A 22,270-nucleotide genomic window follows, 5' to 3' on the forward strand; every position below is an offset into this window, starting at 1 on the left:
CTGAATACTTATGTTGATAAGGTTTTGCCAACATTTCTAAAAACCTGTTTTCACTTTGTCATTATAGGGTATAGATTGCTGAGGAAATTGTTTTATGTAATCCATTTTAGAACAAGGCTGTAACGTAACAAAATGTGGGAAAAGTCCAGGGGTCTGAATACTTTCAGAAGGCACTGGATTTATCTCTATGGTCTCAGTTAGACAGTCAACACTCGGTGTAACCAGTAATAGACTCTCATTCTGAATGATCACACACAACGGATGGCGATTCTTATTGGTCACTGTCACATGACACCCAACTATATCTAGTAGGTATATTCTCTGCCTGGACAACTGCTGCAGGGCAGTCCAAGGACACCAAGGGACAACCAGAGAGAGAGAGAGGGACAGAGAGAGAGAGAGGACACTGACTGACTGACCAGCTTTCTGACTCCAACCCCAAACACGTCTTCTGATCAAACTGCAGCGGCGACTTCAGGAGAAGAAACTCACACAAAGGGGTTTTGTCTTGTCTCCTGTTCACCCCCCTGTTGTCCTGTAGTCCGGTCTGTTGTTCTAAAGCTTCGGGATGCAGACCCAGACGATGCAGAACCTGACGATGCAGAATCAGATGATGCAGAACCAGATGATGCAGAGCGCGATGATGCAGAACCAGACGATGCAGAACCTGACGATGCAGAGCGCGATGATGCAGACATCTGTAGACTATAATAATGGATACACGATGCAGACATCAGTAGACTATAATAATGGATACAGGACTCAGATGCAGGAACAGCAGAATAATGACTACACCATCCAGGAGGACGAGTGGGACAGAGACCTGCTCCTGGACCCCGCCTGGGAGAAACAGCAGAGAAAGGTTGGACACTTCATCCATCGTCTGTCTATTCATTTCCTGTTTCCTCACGTGTAAAGGTTTTACTGTAGCCAAGTCAAGTGAGGCAAGGCTGAGGATGTAACTGAATCACGAAACACAGCAGTAGTAGAAGGGCTGATAAACTCTACTATTTACTATATTATGAATATTTACTCAGGTGCAAAATTTATATTTAAGAAGTTGCACTTGAAAAAAAAAAACGTTTTAATTCTAGGCCTACAAAGAGAGGGCAATGGTCTGTGGAATTATTTAAAAAAAAACGTTTTAATTCTAGGCCTACGAAGAGAGGGCAGTGGTCTGTGGAATTATTTTAAAAAACGTTTTAATTCTAGGCCTACGAAGAGAGGGCAGTGGTCTGTGGAAGTATTTTAAAAAACGTTTTAATTCTAGGCCTACGAAGAGAGGGCAGTGGTCTGTGGAAGTATTTTAAAAAACGTTTTAATTCTAGGCCTACAAAGAGAGGGCAGTGGTCTGTGGAATTATTTTAAAAAACGTTTTAATTCTAGGCCGACAAAGAGAGGGCAGTGGTCTGTGGAAGTATTTCCTGACAGTCAAATGAGTCAAAACAAGAACTCATCATAATGGGAAGGTATTTTTTTTAACATGACAGCACTATTAAAAGGGACATAAAATACTGATTACTTTACTGAGAAAAACAACACCCAGTACAGTGTGAGAGACACTAATGTGGGCAAAGCGGGCACCAGGCAGACATGGCAGCCGAGCCAACAATAACTCCCAGGCAGTCCATGGCAGCATGGCGAAGACCTGCGCTTCAGCTCCAGCTCTCTCGCTGCCATTCCTTTGATTCGTGTTTTTTATGACAACTGTCAACAGATGTCTGGTAACACAGAATGTAGGTGACGTCCTCTAGGCCCGAAGCGGGAACAGAATGGACGCTATAGGCTAATTATAACTAAAGGACTAGAGAGGGTATACAGAGTTGGCTCAGACAATGTCCTTGGTCCTCGGTTGGCACGGGAGGACAGTGATCAATACTAACCCGATAGATTATGTTGTATTGATCAATACTAACCTGACAGATTATGTAGTATTGATCAATACTAACCCGATAGATTATGTAGTATTGATCAATACTAACCTGATAGATTATGTAGTATTGATCAATACTAACCTGATAGATTATGTAGTATTGATCAATACTAACCTGATAGATTATGTAGTATATAAATACTAACCTGATAGATTATGTAGTATTGATCAATACTAACCTGATAGATTATGTAGTATTGATCAATACTAACCTGATAGATTATGTAGTATTGATCAATACTAACCCGATAGATTATGTAGTATATAAATACTAACCTGATAGATTATGTGAAAGAAATAGAAATCATACCCAGACCAGGGAACTTTTGTTTTTTTACAAAAGACAAATATTCTGTCACTGACCTGTCAAGATATCAGGGGCAACCTACTGTACCCCTCAATTTAGAACCATGCATTATTAATGAGTCTCAGACGGGTTGCCTCTCACGGTGTATCAATGTTCCTGGTGCTGTTGCCCCGGGGCTGGAATTACTGAGACTATGCATAAATAGGCTATCTCATTCAACATGAATGGCAGGGCTTCCATCCCTGCCTATGGTCCTGCCAGACAGAGACAACAATATAGCAGTGACCACAGGGAGCAGCTATGTTAAACCCTGGAGGAGTTTTAACCATGGGGAGCAGCTATGTTAAACCCTGGAGGAGTTTTAACCACAGGGAGCAGCTATGTTAAACCCTGGATGAGTTTTAACCATGGGGAGCAGCTATGTTAAACCCTGGATGAGTTTTAACCATGGGGAGCAGCTATGTTAAACCCTGGAGGAGTTTTAACCATGGGGAGCAGCTATGTTAAACCCTGGAGGAGTTTTAACCATGGGGAGCAGCTATGTTAAACCCTGGAGGAGTTTTAACCACAGGGAGCAGCTATGTTAAACCCTGGATGAGTTTTAACCATGGGGAGCAGCTATGTTAAACCCTGGATGAGTTTTAACCATGGGGAGCAGCTATGTTAAACCCTGGAGGAGTTTTAACCATGGGGAGCAGCTATGTTAAACCCTGGAGGAGTTTTAACCATGGGGAGCAGCTATGTTAAACCCTGGAGGAGTTTTAACCATGGGGAGCAGCTATGTTAAACCCTGGAGGAGTTTTAACCATGGGGAGCAGCTATGTTAAACCCTGGAGGAGTTTTAACCATGGGGAGCAGCTATGTTAAACCCTGGATGAGTTTTAACCATGGGGAGCAGCTATGTTAAACCCTGGAGGAGTTTTAACCACAGGGGCAGCTATGTTAAACCCTGGAGGAGTTTTAACCATGGGGAGCAGCTATGTTAAACCCTGGATGAGTTTTAACCACAGGGGCAGCTATGTTAAACCCTGGAGGAGTTTTAACCATGGGGAGCAGCTATGTTAAACCCTGGATGAGTTTTAACCATGGGGAGCAGCTATGTTAAACCCTGGAGGAGTTTTAACCATGGGGAGCAGCTATGTTAAACCCTGGAGGAGTTTTAACCATGGGGATAGCACGTCCCCATTACCAGGTTATTGTATTTCAGGATCTGGGTTCTGACAATAGAGACTTATAGTTCTGGCAGACTATCTTTGTCCCAACAAAAGCTGTTCAAAGCAGTATCCCAAATGGCACCCTATTCTCTATAGTCCACTACTGTAGACCGGGGCTGGTCAAAAGTAGTGTTCTATATAGGGAATAGGGTTCTGGTCAAAAGTAGTGCACTATATAGGGAATAGGGTGCTATTTGGGACCAAAAACCAAGTGTACCTGCTAGCACAACTGTGTTAAGGATTACTGTACCTTTTATGCATAATACATCAGATGTATAACAGACACAATATGGGATTGAATATGGTGTTGTCCGGTTGTCCAATATGGTGTTGTCCAATATGGTGTTGTCCAGTTGTCCAATATGGTGTTGTCCAGTTGTCCAATATGGCGTTGTCCAGTTGTCCAATATGGTGTTGTCCAGTTGTCCAATATGGTGTTGTCCAGTGGTCCAATATGGTGTTGTCCAGTTGTCCAATATGGTGTTGTCCAGTTGTCCAATATGGTGTTGTCCAATATGGTGTTGTCCAGTTGTCCAATATGGTGTTGTCCAGTTGTCCAATATGGTGTTGTCCAGTTGTCCAATATGGTGTTGTCCAGTTGTCCAATATGGTGTTGTCCAGTGGTCCAATATGGTGTTGTCCAGTTGTCCAATATGGTGTTGTCCAGTTGTTCAATATGGTGTTGTCCAATATGGTGTTGTCCAGTTGTCCAATATGGTGTTGTCCAGTTGTCCAATATGGTGTTGTCCAGTTGTCCAACATGGTGTTGTCCAGTTGTCCAATATGGTGTTGTCCAGTTGTCCAATATGGTGTTGTCCAATATGGTGTTGTCCAGTTGTCCAATATGGTGTTGTCCAATATGGTGTTGTCCAGTAGTCCAATATGGTGTTGTCCAGTTGTCCAATATGGTGTTGTCCAGTTGTCCAATATGGTGTTGTCCAGTATGGTGTTGTCCAGTTGTCCAATATGGTGTTGTCCAGTTGTCCAATATGGTGTTGTCCAGTGGTCCAATATGGTGTTGTCCAGTTGTCCAATATGGTGTTGTCCAGTTGTCCAATATGGTGTTGTCCAATATGGTGTTGTCCAGTTGTCCAATATGGTGTTGTCCAGTTGTCCAATATGGTGTTGTCCAGTTGTCCAATATGGTGTTGTCCAGTTGTCCAATATGGTGTTGTCCAGTGGTCCAATATGGTGTTGTCCAGTTGTCCAATATGGTGTTGTCCAGTTGTTCAATATGGTGTTGTCCAATATGGTGTTGTCCAGTTGTCCAATATGGTGTTGTGCAGTTGTCCAATATGGTGTTGTCCAGTTGTCCAACATGGTGTTGTCCAGTTGTCCAATATGGTGTTGTCCAGTTGTCCAATATGGTGTTGTCCAGTTGTCCAATATGGTGTTGTCCAGTTGTCCAATATGGTGTTGTCCAGTTGTCCAATATGGTGTTGTCCAATATGGTGTTGTCCAGTTGTCCAATATGGTGTTGTCCAGTTGTCCAATATGGTGTTGTCCAGTTGTCCAATATGGTGTTGTCCAGTTGTCCAACATGGTGTTGTCCAATATGGTGTTGTCCAGTTGTCCAATATGGTGTTGTCCAGATGTCCAATATGGTGTTGTCCAATATGGTGTTGTCCAATATGGTGTTGTCCAGTAGTCCAATATGGTGTTGTCCAATATGGTGTTGTCCTGTTGTCCAATATGGTGTTGTCCAGTTGTCCAATATGGTGTTGTCCAATTGTCCAATATGGTGTTGTCCAATATGGTGTTGTCCAATATGGTGTTGTCCAGTAGTCCAATATGGTGTTGTCCAATGTGGTGTTGTCCAGTAGTCCAATATGGTGTTGTCCAATATGGTGTTGTCCAGTTATCCAATATGGTGTTGTCCAGTTGTCCAATATGGTGTTGTCCAGTAGTCCAATATGGTGTTGTCCAATATGGTGTTGTCCAGTTGTCCAATATGGTGTTGTCCAGTTGTCCAATATGGTGTTGTCCAGTTGTCCAATATGGTGTTGTCCAGTTGTCCAATATGGTGTTGTACAGTTGTCCAATATGGTGTTGTACAGTTGTCCAATATGGTGTTGTCCAGTTGTCCAGTATGGTGTTGTCCAGTTGTCCAATATGGTGTTGTCCAATTGTCCAATATGGTGTTGTCCAGTAGTCCAATATGGTGTTGTCCAATATCGTGTTGTCCAATTGTCCAATATGGTGTTGTCCAATATGATGTTGTCCAGTGGTCCAATATGGTGTTGTCCAATATGGTGTTGTCCAGTAGTCCAATATGGTGTTGTCCAATATGGTGTTGTCCAGTGGTCCAATATGGTGTTGTCCAGTTGTCCAATATGGTGTTGTCCAGTTGTCCAATATGGTGTTGTCCAGTAGTCCAATATGGTGTTGTCCAGTTGTCCAATATGGTGTTGTCCAGTTGTCCAATATGGCGTTGTCCAGTTGTCCAATATGGTGTTGTCCAGTTGTCCAATATGGCGTTGTCCAATATGGTGTTGTCCAGTTGTCCAATATGGCGTTGTCCAGTTGTCCAATATGGTGTTGTCCAATATGGTGTTGTCCAATATGGTGTTGTCCAATATGGTGTTGTCCAATATGGTGTTGTCCAGTTGTCCAATATGGTGTTGTCCAATATGGTGTTGTCCAGTTGTCCAATATGGTGTTGTCCAATTGTCCAATATGGCGTTGTCCAGTTGTCCAATATGGTGTTGTCCAATATGGTGTTGTCCAATATGGCGTTGTCCAGTTGTCCAATATGGTGTTGTCCAGTTGTCCAATATGGCGTTGTCCAATATGGTGTTGTCCAGTTGTCCAATATGGCGTTGTCCAATTGTCCAATATGGTGTTGTCCAATATGGTGTTGTCCAATATGGTGTTGTCCAGTTGTCCAATATGGCGTTGTCCAGTTGTCCAATATGGTGTTGTCCAATATGGTGTTGTCCAGTTGTCCAATATGGTGTTGTCCAGTTGTCCAATATGGCGTTGTCCAGTTGTCCAATATGGTGTTGTCCAGTTGTCCAATATGGTGTTGTCCAATATGGTGTTGTCCAGTTGTCCAATATGGCGTTGTCCAGTTGTCCAATATGGTGTTGTCCAATATGGTGTTGTCCAATATGGTGTTGTCCAATATGGTGTTGTCCAGTTGTCCAGTATGGTGTTGTCCAGTTGTCCAATATGGCGTTGTCCAATATGGTGTTGTTCAGTTGTCCAATATGGTGTTGTCCAGTTGTCCAATATGGCGTTGTCCAATATGGTGTTGTTCAGTAGTCCAATATGGTGTTGTCCAGTTGTCCAATATGGCGTTGTCCAATATGGTGTTGTCCAGTAGTCCAATATGGTGTTGTCCAGTAGTCCAATATGGTGTTGTCCAGTAGTCCAATATGGTGTTGTCCAATATGGTGTTGTCCAGTTGTCCAATATGGTGTTGTCCAGTTTCCAATATGGTGTTGTTCAGTTGTCCAATATGGTGTTGTCCAGTTGTCCAATATGGCGTTGTCCAGTTGTCCAATATGGTGTTGTCCAGTAGTCCAATATGGTGTTGTCCAGTAGTCCAATATGGTGTTGTCCAGTAGTCCAATATGGTGTTGTCCAGTAGTCCAATATGGTGTTGTCCAGTTGTCCAATATGGTGTTGTCCAGTAGTCCAATATGGTGTTGTTCAGTTGTCCAATATGGTGTTGTCCAGTTGTCCAATATGGCGTTGTCCAATATGGTGTTGTTCAGTAGTCCAATATGGTGTTGTCCAGTTGTCCAATATGGCGTTGTCCAATATGGTGTTGTCCAGTAGTCCAATATGGTGTTGTCCAGTAGTCCAATATGGTGTTGTCCAGTAGTCCAATATGGTGTTGTCCAATATGGTGTTGTCCAGTTGTCCAATATGGTGTTGTCCAGTTTCCAATATGGTGTTGTTCAGTTGTCCAATATGGTGTTGTCCAGTTGTCCAATATGGCGTTGTCCAGTTGTCCAATATGGTGTTGTCCAGTAGTCCAATATGGTGTTGTCCAGTAGTCCAATATGGTGTTGTCCAGTAGTCCAATATGGTGTTGTCCAGTAGTCCAATATGGTGTTGTCCAGTTGTCCAATATGGTGTTGTCCAGTTGTCCAATATGGCGTTGTCCAATATGGTGTTGTCCAGTTGTCCAATATGGCGTTGTCCAATATGGTGTTGTTCAGTGGTCCAATATGGTGTTGTCCAGTTGTCCAATATGGTGTTGTCCAGTTGTCCAATATGGCGTTGTCCAATATGGTGTTGTTCAGTGGTCCAATATGGTGTTGTCCAGTTGTCCAATATGGTGTTGTTCAGTTGTCCAATATGGTGTTGTCCAGTTGTCCAATATGGCGTTGTCCAATATGGTGTTGTTCAGTGGTCCAATATGGTGTTGTCCAGTTGTCCAATATGGTGTTGTCCAGTAGTCCAATATGGTGTTGTCCAGTTGTCCAATATGGTGTTGTCCAGTTGTCCAATATGGTGTTGTCCAATATGGTGTTGTTCAGTTGTCCAATATGGTGTTGTTGTCACGTTCTGACCTTAGTTCCTTTTTCATGTCTTTGTGTTAGGTTGGTCAGGGTGTGAGTTGGGGTGGGTAGTCTATGTTTTGTTTTCTATGTTGTTGTATTTCTATGTCTGGCCTGATATGGTTCTCAATCAGAGGCAGCTGTCGATCGTTGTCTCTGATTGAGAATCATATTTAGGTAGCCTGTTTTCCCCATTTTGGTTGTGGGTGTTTGTTTCCTGGGTTTGTGTTTGTGTCACCATTCAGGACTGTTTCGGTTTTCGTTGTCATTCACTTTGTTATTTTTTGTATTTTGTAGTGTTCAGTTTATTATTAAAATATGACGAACACTTACCACGCTGCATATTGGTCCTCTTCTCCTTCACCAGACGAGAATCGTTACAGTTGTCCAGTTGTCCAATATGGTGTTGTCCAGTTGGACCTTTGAAACCCACCAGGCTGTGACAGACAGTGAGATGGAGACATTATATTTAATAAGGAGGTATTCTAAACTTGAGCAGACTCCACAGCCAGGGCACACGGACTCCCTCTCAGGAGCTGTTCTAAACGTGAGCAGACTCCACAGCCAGGGCACACGGACTGCTTCCTGTTTTACAGCGTTGAGTCCCTTTACGGACGCATCGGAAACTCCATCTAAGATCTCATCACTCAGGTTCCCACAGGAGGCAAGAAGGGGAAGTTTATTGTGCCGTTTGAGATGCGGTTTAGTACCTGGAGAGGTCGTATTCCCTCCCAACCATCATTCTGGACTATATCATTTTTTACAAACATGAAAACATTTGTTATTAAGTTTATTTTATGATTCCTGTTAAGTTGACAGTTCTGCCACGGTGTCACTACTCCTTTTTCAGAAAGCCGTAGTCCTATTGAACCAACAGGGGGCGCTATAGTTCTACCATTAACTCATATGACTTGGCTGTACGGTATATTGGGGGCTGACATATGGAATTGTTTTAAGAAGGTCCTCCCTCCTACTAATCTGACATGGACTTTTTTAAGATGGTCCTCCCTCCTACTAATCTGACATATGGAATTGTTTTAAGATGGTCCTCCCTCCTACTAATCTGCCATATGGAATTGTTTTAAGATGCTCCCCCATTCTACTAATCTGACATATGGAATTGTTTTAAGATGGTCATACCATGGATCATTTAGCTGTATGATTTGGAATTTTAGGACCTCTGTAGGTATCCCAAAAAATAGAAATAAAATATTTGAATTTGGCCTTTACTACTTACTATAGCCCATAGAAACACATTAATAAATATCAAAACGGACAGTACATTTTTTTAAAATAAGAAATAAGGTTTCGAGGCCTCCGTAGTGGTGCTGTGGTCTAAGGCGCTGCATCGCAGTGCTAGCTGTGCCACTAGAGATCCTGGTTCGAGTCCAGGCTCTGTCGCAGCCGGCCGCGACCGGCAGACCAATGGGGCGACGCACAATTGTCCCAGCGTCGTCCGGGTTATGGGAGGGTTTGGTCGGCAGGGATGTTCTTTTCCCATCGCGCACTCCTGTGGAAGGCCGGGCGCAGTGCACGCTGACACGGTCACCAGGTGCACGGTGTTTCCTCCTCTGACACATTGGTGCTTCCGGGTTAAGCGGGCATTGTGTCAAGAAGCAGTGCGGCTTGGTTGGGTTGTGTTTCGGAGGACGCACGGCTCTCGACCTTCGCCTCGCCCGAGTCCGTACGGGAGTTGCAGCGATGAGACAAGACTGTAACTACCAATTGGATACCACGAAATTGGGGAGAAAAAAAGGGGTATATTATAATAATAATAATAAAAAATAAATAAATAAGGTTTTGAAGTGTCTGTCCTATTTCTAGGTGATATAAGAAAGCTCAGGAAATATTTACATTTTTTTGGACACATACAGTCAGGTCCATAAATATTTGGACATTGACCAGTTATTATTATTTTAGCTGTCTACCACAGCATTTATGGAGTTGAAATTAAATAATGAATATGAGCAGCTTTAATTTGAGTGTATTTACATCCAAATCGGGTGAACGGTGTAGGAATTACCACACTTTTTATATGTGATCCCCCGCGTTTTTAAAGGACCAAAAGTAATTGGACAGTTGGCTGCTCAGCTGTTACATGGACAGGTGTGTGTTATTCCCTCATTAGTTCATTTACAAGTAAACAGATAAAAGTTATAGAGTTGATTTCAAGTGTGGTATTTGCATTTGGAATCTGTTACTGTTAACCCTCCATATGAAGTCCAAAGAGCTGTCACTGCCAGTGAAGCAAGCCATTACTGGGCTGAAAAATCCAAAACAAACCCATCAGAGTTGGCAAAAACACGAGGTGTGGCCAAATCAACTATTTGGTACATTCTGAAACAGAAAGAAGACACTGGTGAGCTCAGGAACACCAAAAGGCCCAGAAGACCAACGGAAAACAATTGCGGTGGATGACAGAAGAATTCTTTCCCTGGTGAAGAAAAAAAAAAACTTTTCACAACAGTTGTCCAGATCAAAAACACCCTCTTGGAGGTTGGCGTATCTGTGTCAAAGTCAACAATCAAGAGAAGACTTCACCAGAGTAAATACAGAGACGGTTTACCACAAGATGTAAACCGTTGGTACGCCTCATAAACAGGAAGACCAGATGAGAGTTAGCCATAAAAACATGGTAAAACAAATAGCCTTTTAAAGTTCTGGAAAAACATCCGATGGAGCGATGAGACAAAGATCAACTTGAACCAGAATGATGGGAAGAGAAGAGTATGGAGAAGCATACCACCTCATCTGTGAAGCATGGAGGAGGAGGTGTTATGGCGTGGGCATGTATGGCTGCCTACGGAACTGGTTCCTTGTATTTATTGATGATGTGACTGCTGATAAAAAGCAGCAGGATGAATTCTGAAGTGTTTAGGGTGTAATATTATTATCTGCTCAGATTCAGCCAAATGCTTCAAAACTCATTGGGACGACACTTCACAGATGGACAATGACCCCAAAGCCGTGAAATACTTGTTTAAGACAAAGAAGTGGAATGTTTTTACAACGGGCCAAGTCAATCACCTGACCAGAATCCAATTGAGCATGCATTTCATTTGCTGAAGGCAAAACTGAAGGCAAAACGTCCCAATAACAAGCAGGAAGTGAAGACAGCTGCAGTAAAGGCCTGGCAGAACAAAACGCCCCAAGAACAAGCAGGAAGTGAAGACAGCTGCAGTAAAGGCCTGGCAGAGCATCACCAGGGAAGAAACCCAGCACCTGGTGATGTCTATGTGTTCCAGACTTCAGGAAGTCATTGATTTGCAAAGGATTTGCAACCAACTATTAAAACTCTTCATTTAATTTAGGATTACTTTTGAGCCCCTAAAATTGGGGGGCTACACTATGTAAAAATGGTTGTAATTTCTACATGGTTCATACAATAATTTTGACAAAACAATTAAATTAATGATGAAAGTCGACACTTAAAGCACATCTTGTAGCTTCCTTTCAAATCCATTGTGGCGGCGTACAGAGCCAAAATGATGCCAATTGTGTCATTGTCCAAATACTTATGAACCTGACTGTATTAATCAAATCAAAATCAAATGTATTTATATAGCCCTTCGTACATCAGCTGATATCTCAAAGTGCTGTACAGAAACCCAGCCTAAAACCCCAAACAGCAAGCAATGCAGGTGTAGAAGCACGGTGGCTAGGAAAAACTCCCTAGAAAGGCCAGAACCTAGGAAGAAACCTAGAGAGGAACCAGGCTATGAGGAGTGGCCAGTCCTCTTCTGGTTATTAACCATTTTCTTGTTGGCACAGAACTACCTCCATACTTACATTCATGTTTCATGTTCGTGAGAGTCTCCCATTTCCATAGAGGGGTCATATTAGTTTGTAGCCCAAACGGTTCGGACTCTACGGACGTTTTCGTGAGAAGACAAATTTTCGGGACGTTTCCTGGTCTGACAAACACCGCTGTAGCTCAGCCATCTTCCACCACAGACGAGGAAGGCCGACATAGGCAGATACCCGGGATTAAGACGCAGCCCATGCAACAACAAAAAAAGAGATCTCTACTTTAAACTGATGGATTTTGATGGAGATTGTCACGGATCAATCCGGACCTTTCATTACGCCACCTGTCCCCTAGTCCCACGGATTAGTGCTTGTATAAATGTGCTCTGTGGTTTCCACTGGGCTGTCCATTATTGTCCATTATTGTTACAATGTCCATTGGTGCGTGTGAGTACCTGTGCTGTGTGTTTTGGGCTTTCGTGCCCTTGTGGATTGCCCAGATGATTACGGGTCTCGTCCCGTGTGTTCACCATCGTGCCCTTGTGGATTGCCCAGATGATTACGGGTCTCGTCCCGTGTGTTCACCATCGTGCCCTTGTGGATTGCCCAGATGATTACGGGTCTCGTCCCGTGTGTTCACCATCGTGCCCTTGTGGATTGCGCAGATGATTACGGGTCTCGTCCCGTGTGAAAATCATCGTGTGTTATTTATTCCAGGTATTCGTCGCTCTTTTGTTTTGGGTTTCTACCCTGTGTTTTTGTTGCGTGTTTGTTTGGTCTTCGTCCCCGTGCCTTTACACGTCACGCCGTCATTTGGGTATAATTTTAAAAACTATTACGTATTCCTGCGCCTGTCTCCCGATCCTTCATACCAACGTGACGGGGATTTTCTTTTATTATTAGATTGACGCACTGGTGCAGTACTGAGTAGGTATTTACTGTTGCTAGTTTACCTTGTACTAGGAAACATATGTGATGGCAGGTAGCCTAGTGGTTAGTGGTCTTTATGGTCTTTATTTAACTAGGCATGTCAGTTTTAAGAACAAATGATTATTTACAATGACGGCCTGCCGGGGAACAGTGGGTTAACTGCCTTGATTTATACCTTGTCAGCTCAGGGATTTGGGCCAGTAACCGAAAGGTTGCTAGTTTGAATCCCTGAGCTGACAAGGTAAAAATCTGTCATTCTGCCACTGAACAAGGCAGTTAAACCTACTGTTCCTTGGCCGTCATTGTAAATAATAATTTGTTCTTAACTGACTTGCCTCGTTAAGAAGCAAACATATGGTTTTATAAAGCTCCTAGTCTATTATGACGGCTGTTACGGCCTCCTACTGTAAAGGCTCTGACAATCAGTAAACAAACCCTTTTTACAGGGTTGTCAGTACCGCGTTCTCATTCACAACCGTGTGCTCTGTACCGTCACGTTAACATTGAAGGACGATCGTTTGCTTTGTTCCAGCTGGGTCAATAGATTTATAATCTCAACAACCACACACACAAGAGTACGAAACCTTTGTTCCTTCAATGACAACTGGGACAACTTCCGTCACACTCATAAATTACAGCCAACGCTGAAATCCAACCTCCTTGTGAAATACACTGTGCTGCGGACACAGGCAGGGAGAGAGACATGCCAGGCGGGAGAACAGACCTTGTCAATCCTGGCCCAGTCTGACAGAGGGTTATAGGAATGGACTGTATTGGGTTTCAGGAGGGTCTAAAAGCAGACTCACTCTGCTCTCTCTACCCTCTGTTATAACTACAGGTTATAACTACAGGTTATAACAGGAAAACACTGCTCTCTCTACCCTCTATAACTATAGGTTATAACAGGAATACACTGCTCTCTCTACCCTCTATAACTATAGGTTATAACAGGAAAACACTACTCTCTCTACCCTCTGTTATAACTACAGGTTATAACAGGAAAACACTGCTCTCTCTACCCTCTATATAACTACAGGTTATAACAGGAAAACACTGCTCTCTCTACCCTCTATAACTACAGGTTATAACAGGAAACCCCTGCTCTCTCTACCCTCTATAACTACAGGTTATAACAGGAAAACACTGCTCTCTCTACCCTCTATAACTACAGGTTATAACAGGAAAACACTGCTCTCTCTACCCTCTATAACTACAGGTTATAACAGGAAAACACTGCTCTCTCTACCCTCTATAACTACAGGTTATAACAGGAAAACACTGCTCTCTCTCCCCTCTGTTATAACTACAGGTTATAACAGGAAAACACTGCTCTCTCTACCCTCTATAACTACAGGTTATAACAGGAAAACACTGCTCTCTCTACCCTCTGTTATAACTACAGGTTATAACAGGAAAACACTGCTCTCTCTACCCTCTCTATAACTACAGGTTATAACAGGAAAACACTGCTCTCTCTACCCTCTATAACTACAGGTTATAACAGGAAAACACTGCTCTCTCTACTCCCCTCTATAACCACAGGTTATAACAGGAAAACACTGCTCTCTCTACCCTCTATAACTACAGGTTATAACAGGAAAACACTGCTCTCTCTCCCCTCTATAACTATAGGTTATAACAGGAAAACACTGCTCTCTCTACCCTCTATAACTACAGGTTATAACAGGAAAACACTGCTCTCCCTCCCCTCTTTTATAACTATAGGTTATAACAGGAAAACACTGCTCTCTCTACCCTCTATAACTACAGGTTATAACAGGAAAACACTGCTCTCTCTCCCCTCTTTTATAACTATAGGTTATAACCCCTCTGTTAAAACTATAGGTTATAACAGGAAAACACTGCTCTCTCTACCCTCTGTTATAACTATAGGTTATAACCCCTCTGTTAAAACTATAGGTTATAACAGGAAAACACTGCTCTCTCTCCCCTCTGTTATAACTATAGGTTATAACCCCTCTGTTAAAACTATAGGTTATAACAGGAAAACACTGCTCTCTCTACCCTCTATAACTACAGGTTATAACAGGAAAACACTGCTCTCTCTACCCTCTATAACCACAGGTTATAACAGGAAAACACTGCTCTCTCTACCCTCTGTTATAACAACAGGTTATAACAGGAAAACACTGCTCTCTCTACCCTCTATAACTACAGGTTATAACAGGAAAACACTGCTCTCTCTCCCTCTATAACTACAGGTTATAACAGGAAAACACTGCTCTCTCTACCCTCTATAACTACAGGTTATAACAGGAAAACACTGCTCTCTCTACCCTCTCTATAACTACAGGTTATAACAGGAAAACACTGCTCTCTCTACCCTCTATAACTACAGGTTATAACAAGAAAACACTGCTCTCTCTACCCTCTATAACTACAGGTTATAACAGGTTATAACAGGAAAACAGTGCTCTCTCTACCCTCTATAACTACAGGTTATAACAGGAAAACACTGCTCTCTCTACCCTCTATAACTACAGGTTATAACAGGAAAACACTGCTCTCTCTACCCTCTATAACTACAGGTTATAACAGGAAAACACTGCTCTCTCTCCCCTCTCTATAACTACAGGTTATAACACTGCTCTCTCTAACCTCTATAACTACAGGTTATAACAGGAAAACACTGCTCTCTCTACCCTCTGTTATAACTACAGGTTATAACAGGAAAACACTGCTCTCTCTACCCTCTATAACTACAGGTTATAACAGGAAAACACTGCTCTCTCTACCCTCTATAACTACAGGTTATAACAGGAAAACACTGCTCTCTCCCCTCTCTATAACTATAGGTTATAACAGGAAAACACTGCTCTCTCTACCCTCTGTTATAACTACAGGTTATAACAGGAAAACACTGCTCTCTCTACCCTCTATAACTACAGGTTATAACAGGAAAACACTGCTCTCTCTACCCTCTATAACTACAGGTTATAACAGGAAAACACTGCTCTCTCTACCCTCTATAACTACAGGTTATAACAGGAAAACACTGCTCTCTCTCCCCTCTCTATAACTACAGGTTATAACTACAGGTTATAACAGGAAAACACTGCTCTCTCTCCCCTCTCTATAACTACAGGTTATAACTACAGGTTATAACAGGAAAACACTGCTCTCTCTCCCCTCTGTTATAACTACAGGTTATAACAGGAAAACACTGCTCTCTCTACCCTCTGTTATAACTACAGGTTATAACAGGAAAACACTGCTCTCTCTACCCTCTATAACTATAGGTTATAACAGGAAAACACTGCTTCTCTACCCTCTATAACTACAGGTTATAACAGGAAAACACTGCTCTCTCTACCCTCTGTTATAACTACAGGTTATAACAGGAAAACACTGCTCTCTCTACCCTCTATAACTACAGGTTATAACAGGAAAACACTGCTCTCTCTACCCTCTGTTATAACTACAGGTTATAACAGGAAAACACTGCTCTCTCTATAACTACAGGTTATAACAGGAAAACACTGCTCTCTCTATAACTACAGGTTACAACAGGAAACCACTGCTCTCTCTACCCTCTATAACTACAGGTTATAACAGGAAATCACTGCTCTCTCTACCCTCTATAACCACACGTTATAACAGGAAAACACTGCTCTCTCTCCCCTCTGTTATAACTACAGGTTATATAAGGAAAACACTGCTCTCTCTACCCTCTGTTATAACTACAGGTTATAACAGGAAAACACTGCTCTCTCTACCCTCTATAACTACAGGTTATAACAGGTTATAACAGGAAAACACTGCTCTCTCTCCCCTCTCTATAACTACAGGTTATAACAGGAGAACACTGCTCTCTCTACCCTCTATAACTACAGGTTATAACAGGAAAACACTGCTCTCTCTACCCTCTATAACTACAGGTTATAACAGGAAAACACTGCTCTCTCTACCCTCTATAACTACAGGTTATAACAGGAAAACACTGCTCTCTCTACCCTCTATAACTACAGGTTATAACAGGAAAACACTGCTCTCTCTATAACTACAGGTTACAACAGGAAACCACTGCTCTCTCAACCCCTATAACTACTGGTTATAACAGGAAATCACTGCTCTCTCTACCCTCTATAACTACAGGTTATAACAGGAAAAAAATGCTCTCTCTACCCTCTCTATGACTACAGGTTATAACAGGAAAACACTGCTCTCTCTCCCCTCTCTATAACTACATGTTATAACAGGAAAACACTGCTCTCTCTACCCTCTATAACTACAGGTTATAACAGGAAAAACCTGCTCTCTCTATCCTCTATAACTACACGTTATAACAGGAAAACACTGCTCTCTCTACCCTCTGTTATAACTACAGGTTATAACAGGTTATAACAGGAAAACACTGCTCTCTCTACCCTCTATAACTATAGGTTATAACCCCTCTGTTAAAACTATAGGTTATAACAGGAAAACACTGCTCTCTCTACCCTCTCTATGACTACATGTTATAACAGGAAAACACTGCTCTCTCTACCCTCTATAACTACAGGTTATAACAGGAAAACACTGCTCTCTCTACCCTCTATAACTACAGGTTATAACAGGAAAACACTGCTCTCTCTACCCTCTGTTATAACAACAGGTTATAACAGGAAAACACTGCTCTCTCTACCCTCTGTTATAACAACAGGTTATAACAGGAAAACACTGCTCTCTCTACCCTCTGTTATAACTACAGGTTATAACAGGAAAACACTGCTCTCTCTCCCCTCTCTATAACTATAGGTTATAACAGGAAAACACTGCTCTCTCTACCCTCTATAACTACAGGTTATAACAGGAAAAAACTGCTCTCTCTACCCTCTGTTATAACTACAGGTTATAACAGGAAAACACAGCTCTCTCTACCCTCTGTTATAACTAGAGGTTATAACAGGAAAACACTGCTCTCTCTCCCCACTCTATGACTACATGTTATAACAGGAAAACACTGCTCTCTCTACCCTCTATAACTACAGGTTATAACAGGAAAAACCTGCTCTCTCTATCCTCTATAACTACACGTTATAACAGGAAAAAACTGCTCTCTCTCCCCTCTGTTATAACTACAGGTTATATAAGGAAAACACTGCTCTCTCTACCCTCTGTTATAACTACAGGTTATAACAGGTTATAACAGGAAAACACTGCTCTCTCTACCCTCTATAACTACAGGTTATAACAGGAAAACACTGCTCTCTCTACCCTCTATAACTACAGGTTATAACAGGAAAACACTGCTCTCTCTACCCTCTGTTATAACCACAGGTTATAACAGGAAATCACTGCTCTCTCTCCCCTCTCTATAACTACAGGTTATAACAGGAAAACACTGCTCTCTGTACCCTCTATAACTAGAGGTTATAACAGGAAACCACTGCTCTCTCTACCCTCTATAACTACAGGTTATAACAGGAAAACACTGCTCTCTCTGCCCTCTGTTATAACTACACGTTATAACTACAGGTTATAACAGGAAAACACTGCTCTCTCTACCCTCTATAACTACAGGTTATAACAGGAAAACACTGCTCTATCTACCCTCTATAACTACAGGTTATAACAGGAAAACACTGCTCTCTCTACCCTCTCTATATCTATAGGTTATAACAGGAAAACACTGCTCTCTCTACCCTCTATAACTACAGGTTATAACAGGAAAACACTGCTCTCTCTACCCTCTGTTATAACTACAGGTTATAACATAACTACAGGTTATAACAGGAAAACACTGCTCTCTCTACCCTCTATAACTACAGGTTATAACAGGAAAACACTGCTCTCTCTACCCCCCTCTATAACTACAGGTTATAACAGGAAAACACTGCTCTCTCTACCCTCTATAACTACAGGTTATAACAGGAAAACACTGCTCTCTCTCCCCTCTATAACTACAGGTTATAACAGGAAAACACTGCTCTATCTACCCTCTGTTATAACTACAGGTTATAACTACAGGTTATAACAGGAGAACACTGCTCTCTCTACCCTCTATACCTACAGGTTATAACAGGAAAACACTGCTCTCTCTACCCTCTGTTATAACTACAGGTTATAACAGGAAAACACTGCTCTCTCTCCCCTCTATAACTACAGGTTATAACAGGAAAACACTGCTCTCTCTACCCTCTATAACTATAGGTTATAACCCCTCTGTTAAAACTATAGGTTATAACAGGAAAACACTGCTCTCTCTACCCTCTCTATGACTACATGTTATAACAGGAAAACACTGCTCTCTCTACCCTCTATAACTACAGGTTATAACAGGAAAACACTGCTCTCTCTACCCTCTGTTATAACTAGAGGTTATAACAGGAAAACACTGCTCTCTCTACCCTCTGTTATAACTACAGGTTATAACAGGAAAACACAGCTCTCTCTACCCTCTGTTATAACTAGAGGTTATAACAGGAAAACACTGCTCTCTCTACCCTCTATAACTACAGGTTATAACAGGAAAACACTGCTCTCTCTACCCTCTGTTATAACTACAGGTTATAACAGGAAAACACTGCTCCCTCTATAACTACAGGTTATAACAGGAAAACACTGCTCTCTCTACCCTCTGTTATAACTACAGGTTATAACAGGAAAACACTGCTCCCTCTATAACTACAGGTTATAACAGGAAAACACTGCTCTCTCTATAACTAAAGGTTACAACAGGAAACCACTGCTCTCTCTCTACCCTCTATAACTACAGGTTATAACAGGAAAACAGTGCTCTCTCTACCCTCTATAACTACACGTTATAACAGGAAAACACTGCTCTCTCTACCCTCTATAACTATAGGTTATAACAGGTTATAACAGGAAAACACTGCTCTCTCTACCCTCTATAACTACAGGTTATAACAGGAAAACACTGCTCTCTCTACCCTCTATAACTACAGGTTATAACAGGAAAACACTGCTCTCTCTCCCCTCTATAACTACAGGTTATAACAGGAAAACACTGCTCTCTCTACCCTCTATAACTACAGGTTATAACAGGAAAACACTGCTCTCTCTATAACTACAGGTTATAACAGGAAAACACTGCTCTCTCTACCCTCTATGACTACAGGTTATAACAGGAAAACACTGCTCTCTCTACCCTCTATAACTATAGGTTATAACAGGTTATAACAGGAAAACACTGCTCTCTCTACCCTCTATAACTATAGGTTATAACAGGTTATAACAGGAAAACACTGCTCTCTCTACCCTCTATAACTACAGGTTGTAACAGGAAAACACTTCTCTCTCTACCCTCTCTATAACTGCAGGTTATAACAGGAAAACACTGCTCTCTGTACCCTCTATAACTAGAGGTTATAACAGGAAAACACTGCTCTCTCTACCCTCTATAACTACAGGTTATAACAGGAAAACACTGCTCTCTGTACCCTCTATAACTAGAGGTTATAACAGGAAAACACTGCTCTCTCTACCCTCTATAACTACAGGTTATAACAGGAAAACACTGCTCTCTCTACCCTCTCTATAACTACAGGTTATAACAGGAAAACACTGCTCTCTCTCCCCTCTGTTATAACTACAGGTTATAACAGGAAAACACTGCTTCATACAGAGGATGGATAAAGATAACCCCCGAGCATTTTTCTTCCTAGAGCTCAAAGCCATCACTCCATGCCATGTCCGTTGATTAATGATACCCCCAATAACACTCTCTGACCACCGATTCATGGGTCTGAATGAATGGCCAGCTGTCTGTGCAACCAAGGGCCTTCCCAGTGTACTGTACACGGTAAAGTGTTGACATAGATCGCTTTGATTACAGAGAAAACTCCAAGAAACATGAAAGAGTCGGGCACCAGCCTAACCGGTATTGATTGGACTCGTTGTTTAGCCCGTCCATCTCAGACCTTTACAGCTTGGTGTAACTCACACCCTCCATCTGTTGTCCTCAGACCTTTACAGCTTGGTGTAACTCTCACTGTCCATCTGTTGTGCTCAGACCTTTACAGCTTGGTGTAACTCTCACCTGAGAAAGGCCGGGACCGGGATCGAAAACATCGAGGAGGACTTCAGGAACGGACTGAAACTCATGCTGCTGCTGGAAGTCATTTCTGGTACATCTCACATCCTGTGTGTGTGTGTGTGTGTGTGTGTGTGTGTGTGTGTGTGTGTGTGTGTGTGTGTGTGTGTGTGTGTGTGTGTGTGTGTGTGTGTGTGTGTGTGTGTGTGTGCGTGTGTGGGTGGATCTGCGTGTACGTGGGTGTGTGTGTGGCTATTGGTACCCACTGATTGCTAATCTGAAAGGTGTGTCCGATACGTCAATACAACCACAGGTCTCCTCTTCCTCAGGTGAAAGACTTCCCAAACCAGACAGAGGGAAAATGCGCTTCCACAAGATTGCTAACGTCAACAAAGCTCTGGAGTACATCACCAGCAAAGGAGTCAAGCTGGTCTCCATTGGAGCTGAAGGTATATTATAGTTCTTTTTCACCACAGCTGAAGGTATATTATAGTTCTATTACACAACAGCTGAAGGTATATTATAGATCTTTTTCACCACAGCTGAAGGTATATTATAGTTCTATTTCACCACAGCCGAAGGTATATTATAGTTCTTTTACACCACAGCTGAAGGTATATTATAGTTCTATTTCACCATAGCTGAAGGTATATTATAGTTCTATTTCACCACAGCTGAAGGTATATTATAGTTCTATTTCACCACAGCTGAAGGTATATTATAGTTCTATTTCACCATAGCTGAAGGTATATTATAGTTCTATTTCACCACAGCTGAAGGTATATTATAGTTCTATTTCACCACAGCTGAAGGTATATTATAGTTCTATTTCACCATAGCTGAAGGTATATTATAGTTCTATTTCACCACAGCTGAAGGTATATTATAGATCTATTTCACCACAGCTGAAGGTATATTATAGATCTATTTCACCACAGCTGAAGTCACCACAGCTGAAGGTATGTTATAGTTCTATTTCACCACAGCTGAAGGTATATTATAGTTCTATTACACCACAGCTGAAGGTATATTATAGTTCTATTACACCACAGCTGAAGGTATATCATAGTTCTATTTCACCACAGCTGAAGGTATATTATAGTTCTATTTCACCACAGCTGAAGGTATATTATAGTTCTATTTCACCACAGCTGAAGGTATATTATAGTTCTATTACACCACAGCTGAAGGTATATTATAGTTATATTACACCACAGCTGAACGTATATTATAGTTCTATTTCACCACAGCTGAAGGTATATTATAGTTCTATTTCACCACAGCTGAAGGTATATTATAGTTCTATTTCACCACAGCTGAAGGTATATTATAGTTCTATTTCACCACAGCTGAACGTATATTATAGTTCTATTTCACCACAGCTTAAGGTATATTATAGTTATATTTCACCACAGCTGAAGGTATATTATAGTTCTATTACACCACAGCTGAAGGTATATTATAGATCTTTTTCACCACAGCTGAAGGTATATTATAGTATACTACAGTCCACAAAAAAACTGGAGTACACACAGAACGGGGAGAGCATCGACATCTACAGTATTCTGCAAAAACACAGCAGTAATTACTATAATGTATACTACAGTTTTCTTTTATTTATACTATGGTAAC

At 41.8% G+C, this 22,270-nt stretch overlaps 1 protein-coding gene across 1 annotated transcript in view; it reads left to right on the forward strand.

The window, feature by feature from the left end:
• Positions 1–365: 365 nt before the first annotated feature.
• The window catches only part of LOC129842269 (alpha-actinin-2-like), a 124,551-nt gene continuing 102,646 nt past the window's right edge, over positions 366–22,270 (forward strand). The window contains exons 1-3 of the mRNA XM_055910749.1: positions 366–862; positions 20,618–20,732; positions 20,968–21,087. Of these exons, the coding sequence (XP_055766724.1) occupies positions 569–862; positions 20,618–20,732; positions 20,968–21,087 (529 nt within the window). The 5' untranslated portion in view covers positions 366–568. The remainder of the gene's footprint in view (positions 863–20,617; positions 20,733–20,967; positions 21,088–22,270) is intronic.

The sequence above is a fragment of the Salvelinus fontinalis genome, unplaced genomic scaffold (assembly GCF_029448725.1).
Source record: "Salvelinus fontinalis isolate EN_2023a unplaced genomic scaffold, ASM2944872v1 scaffold_0028, whole genome shotgun sequence".
Lineage (NCBI taxonomy): Eukaryota > Metazoa > Chordata > Actinopteri > Salmoniformes > Salmonidae > Salvelinus > Salvelinus fontinalis.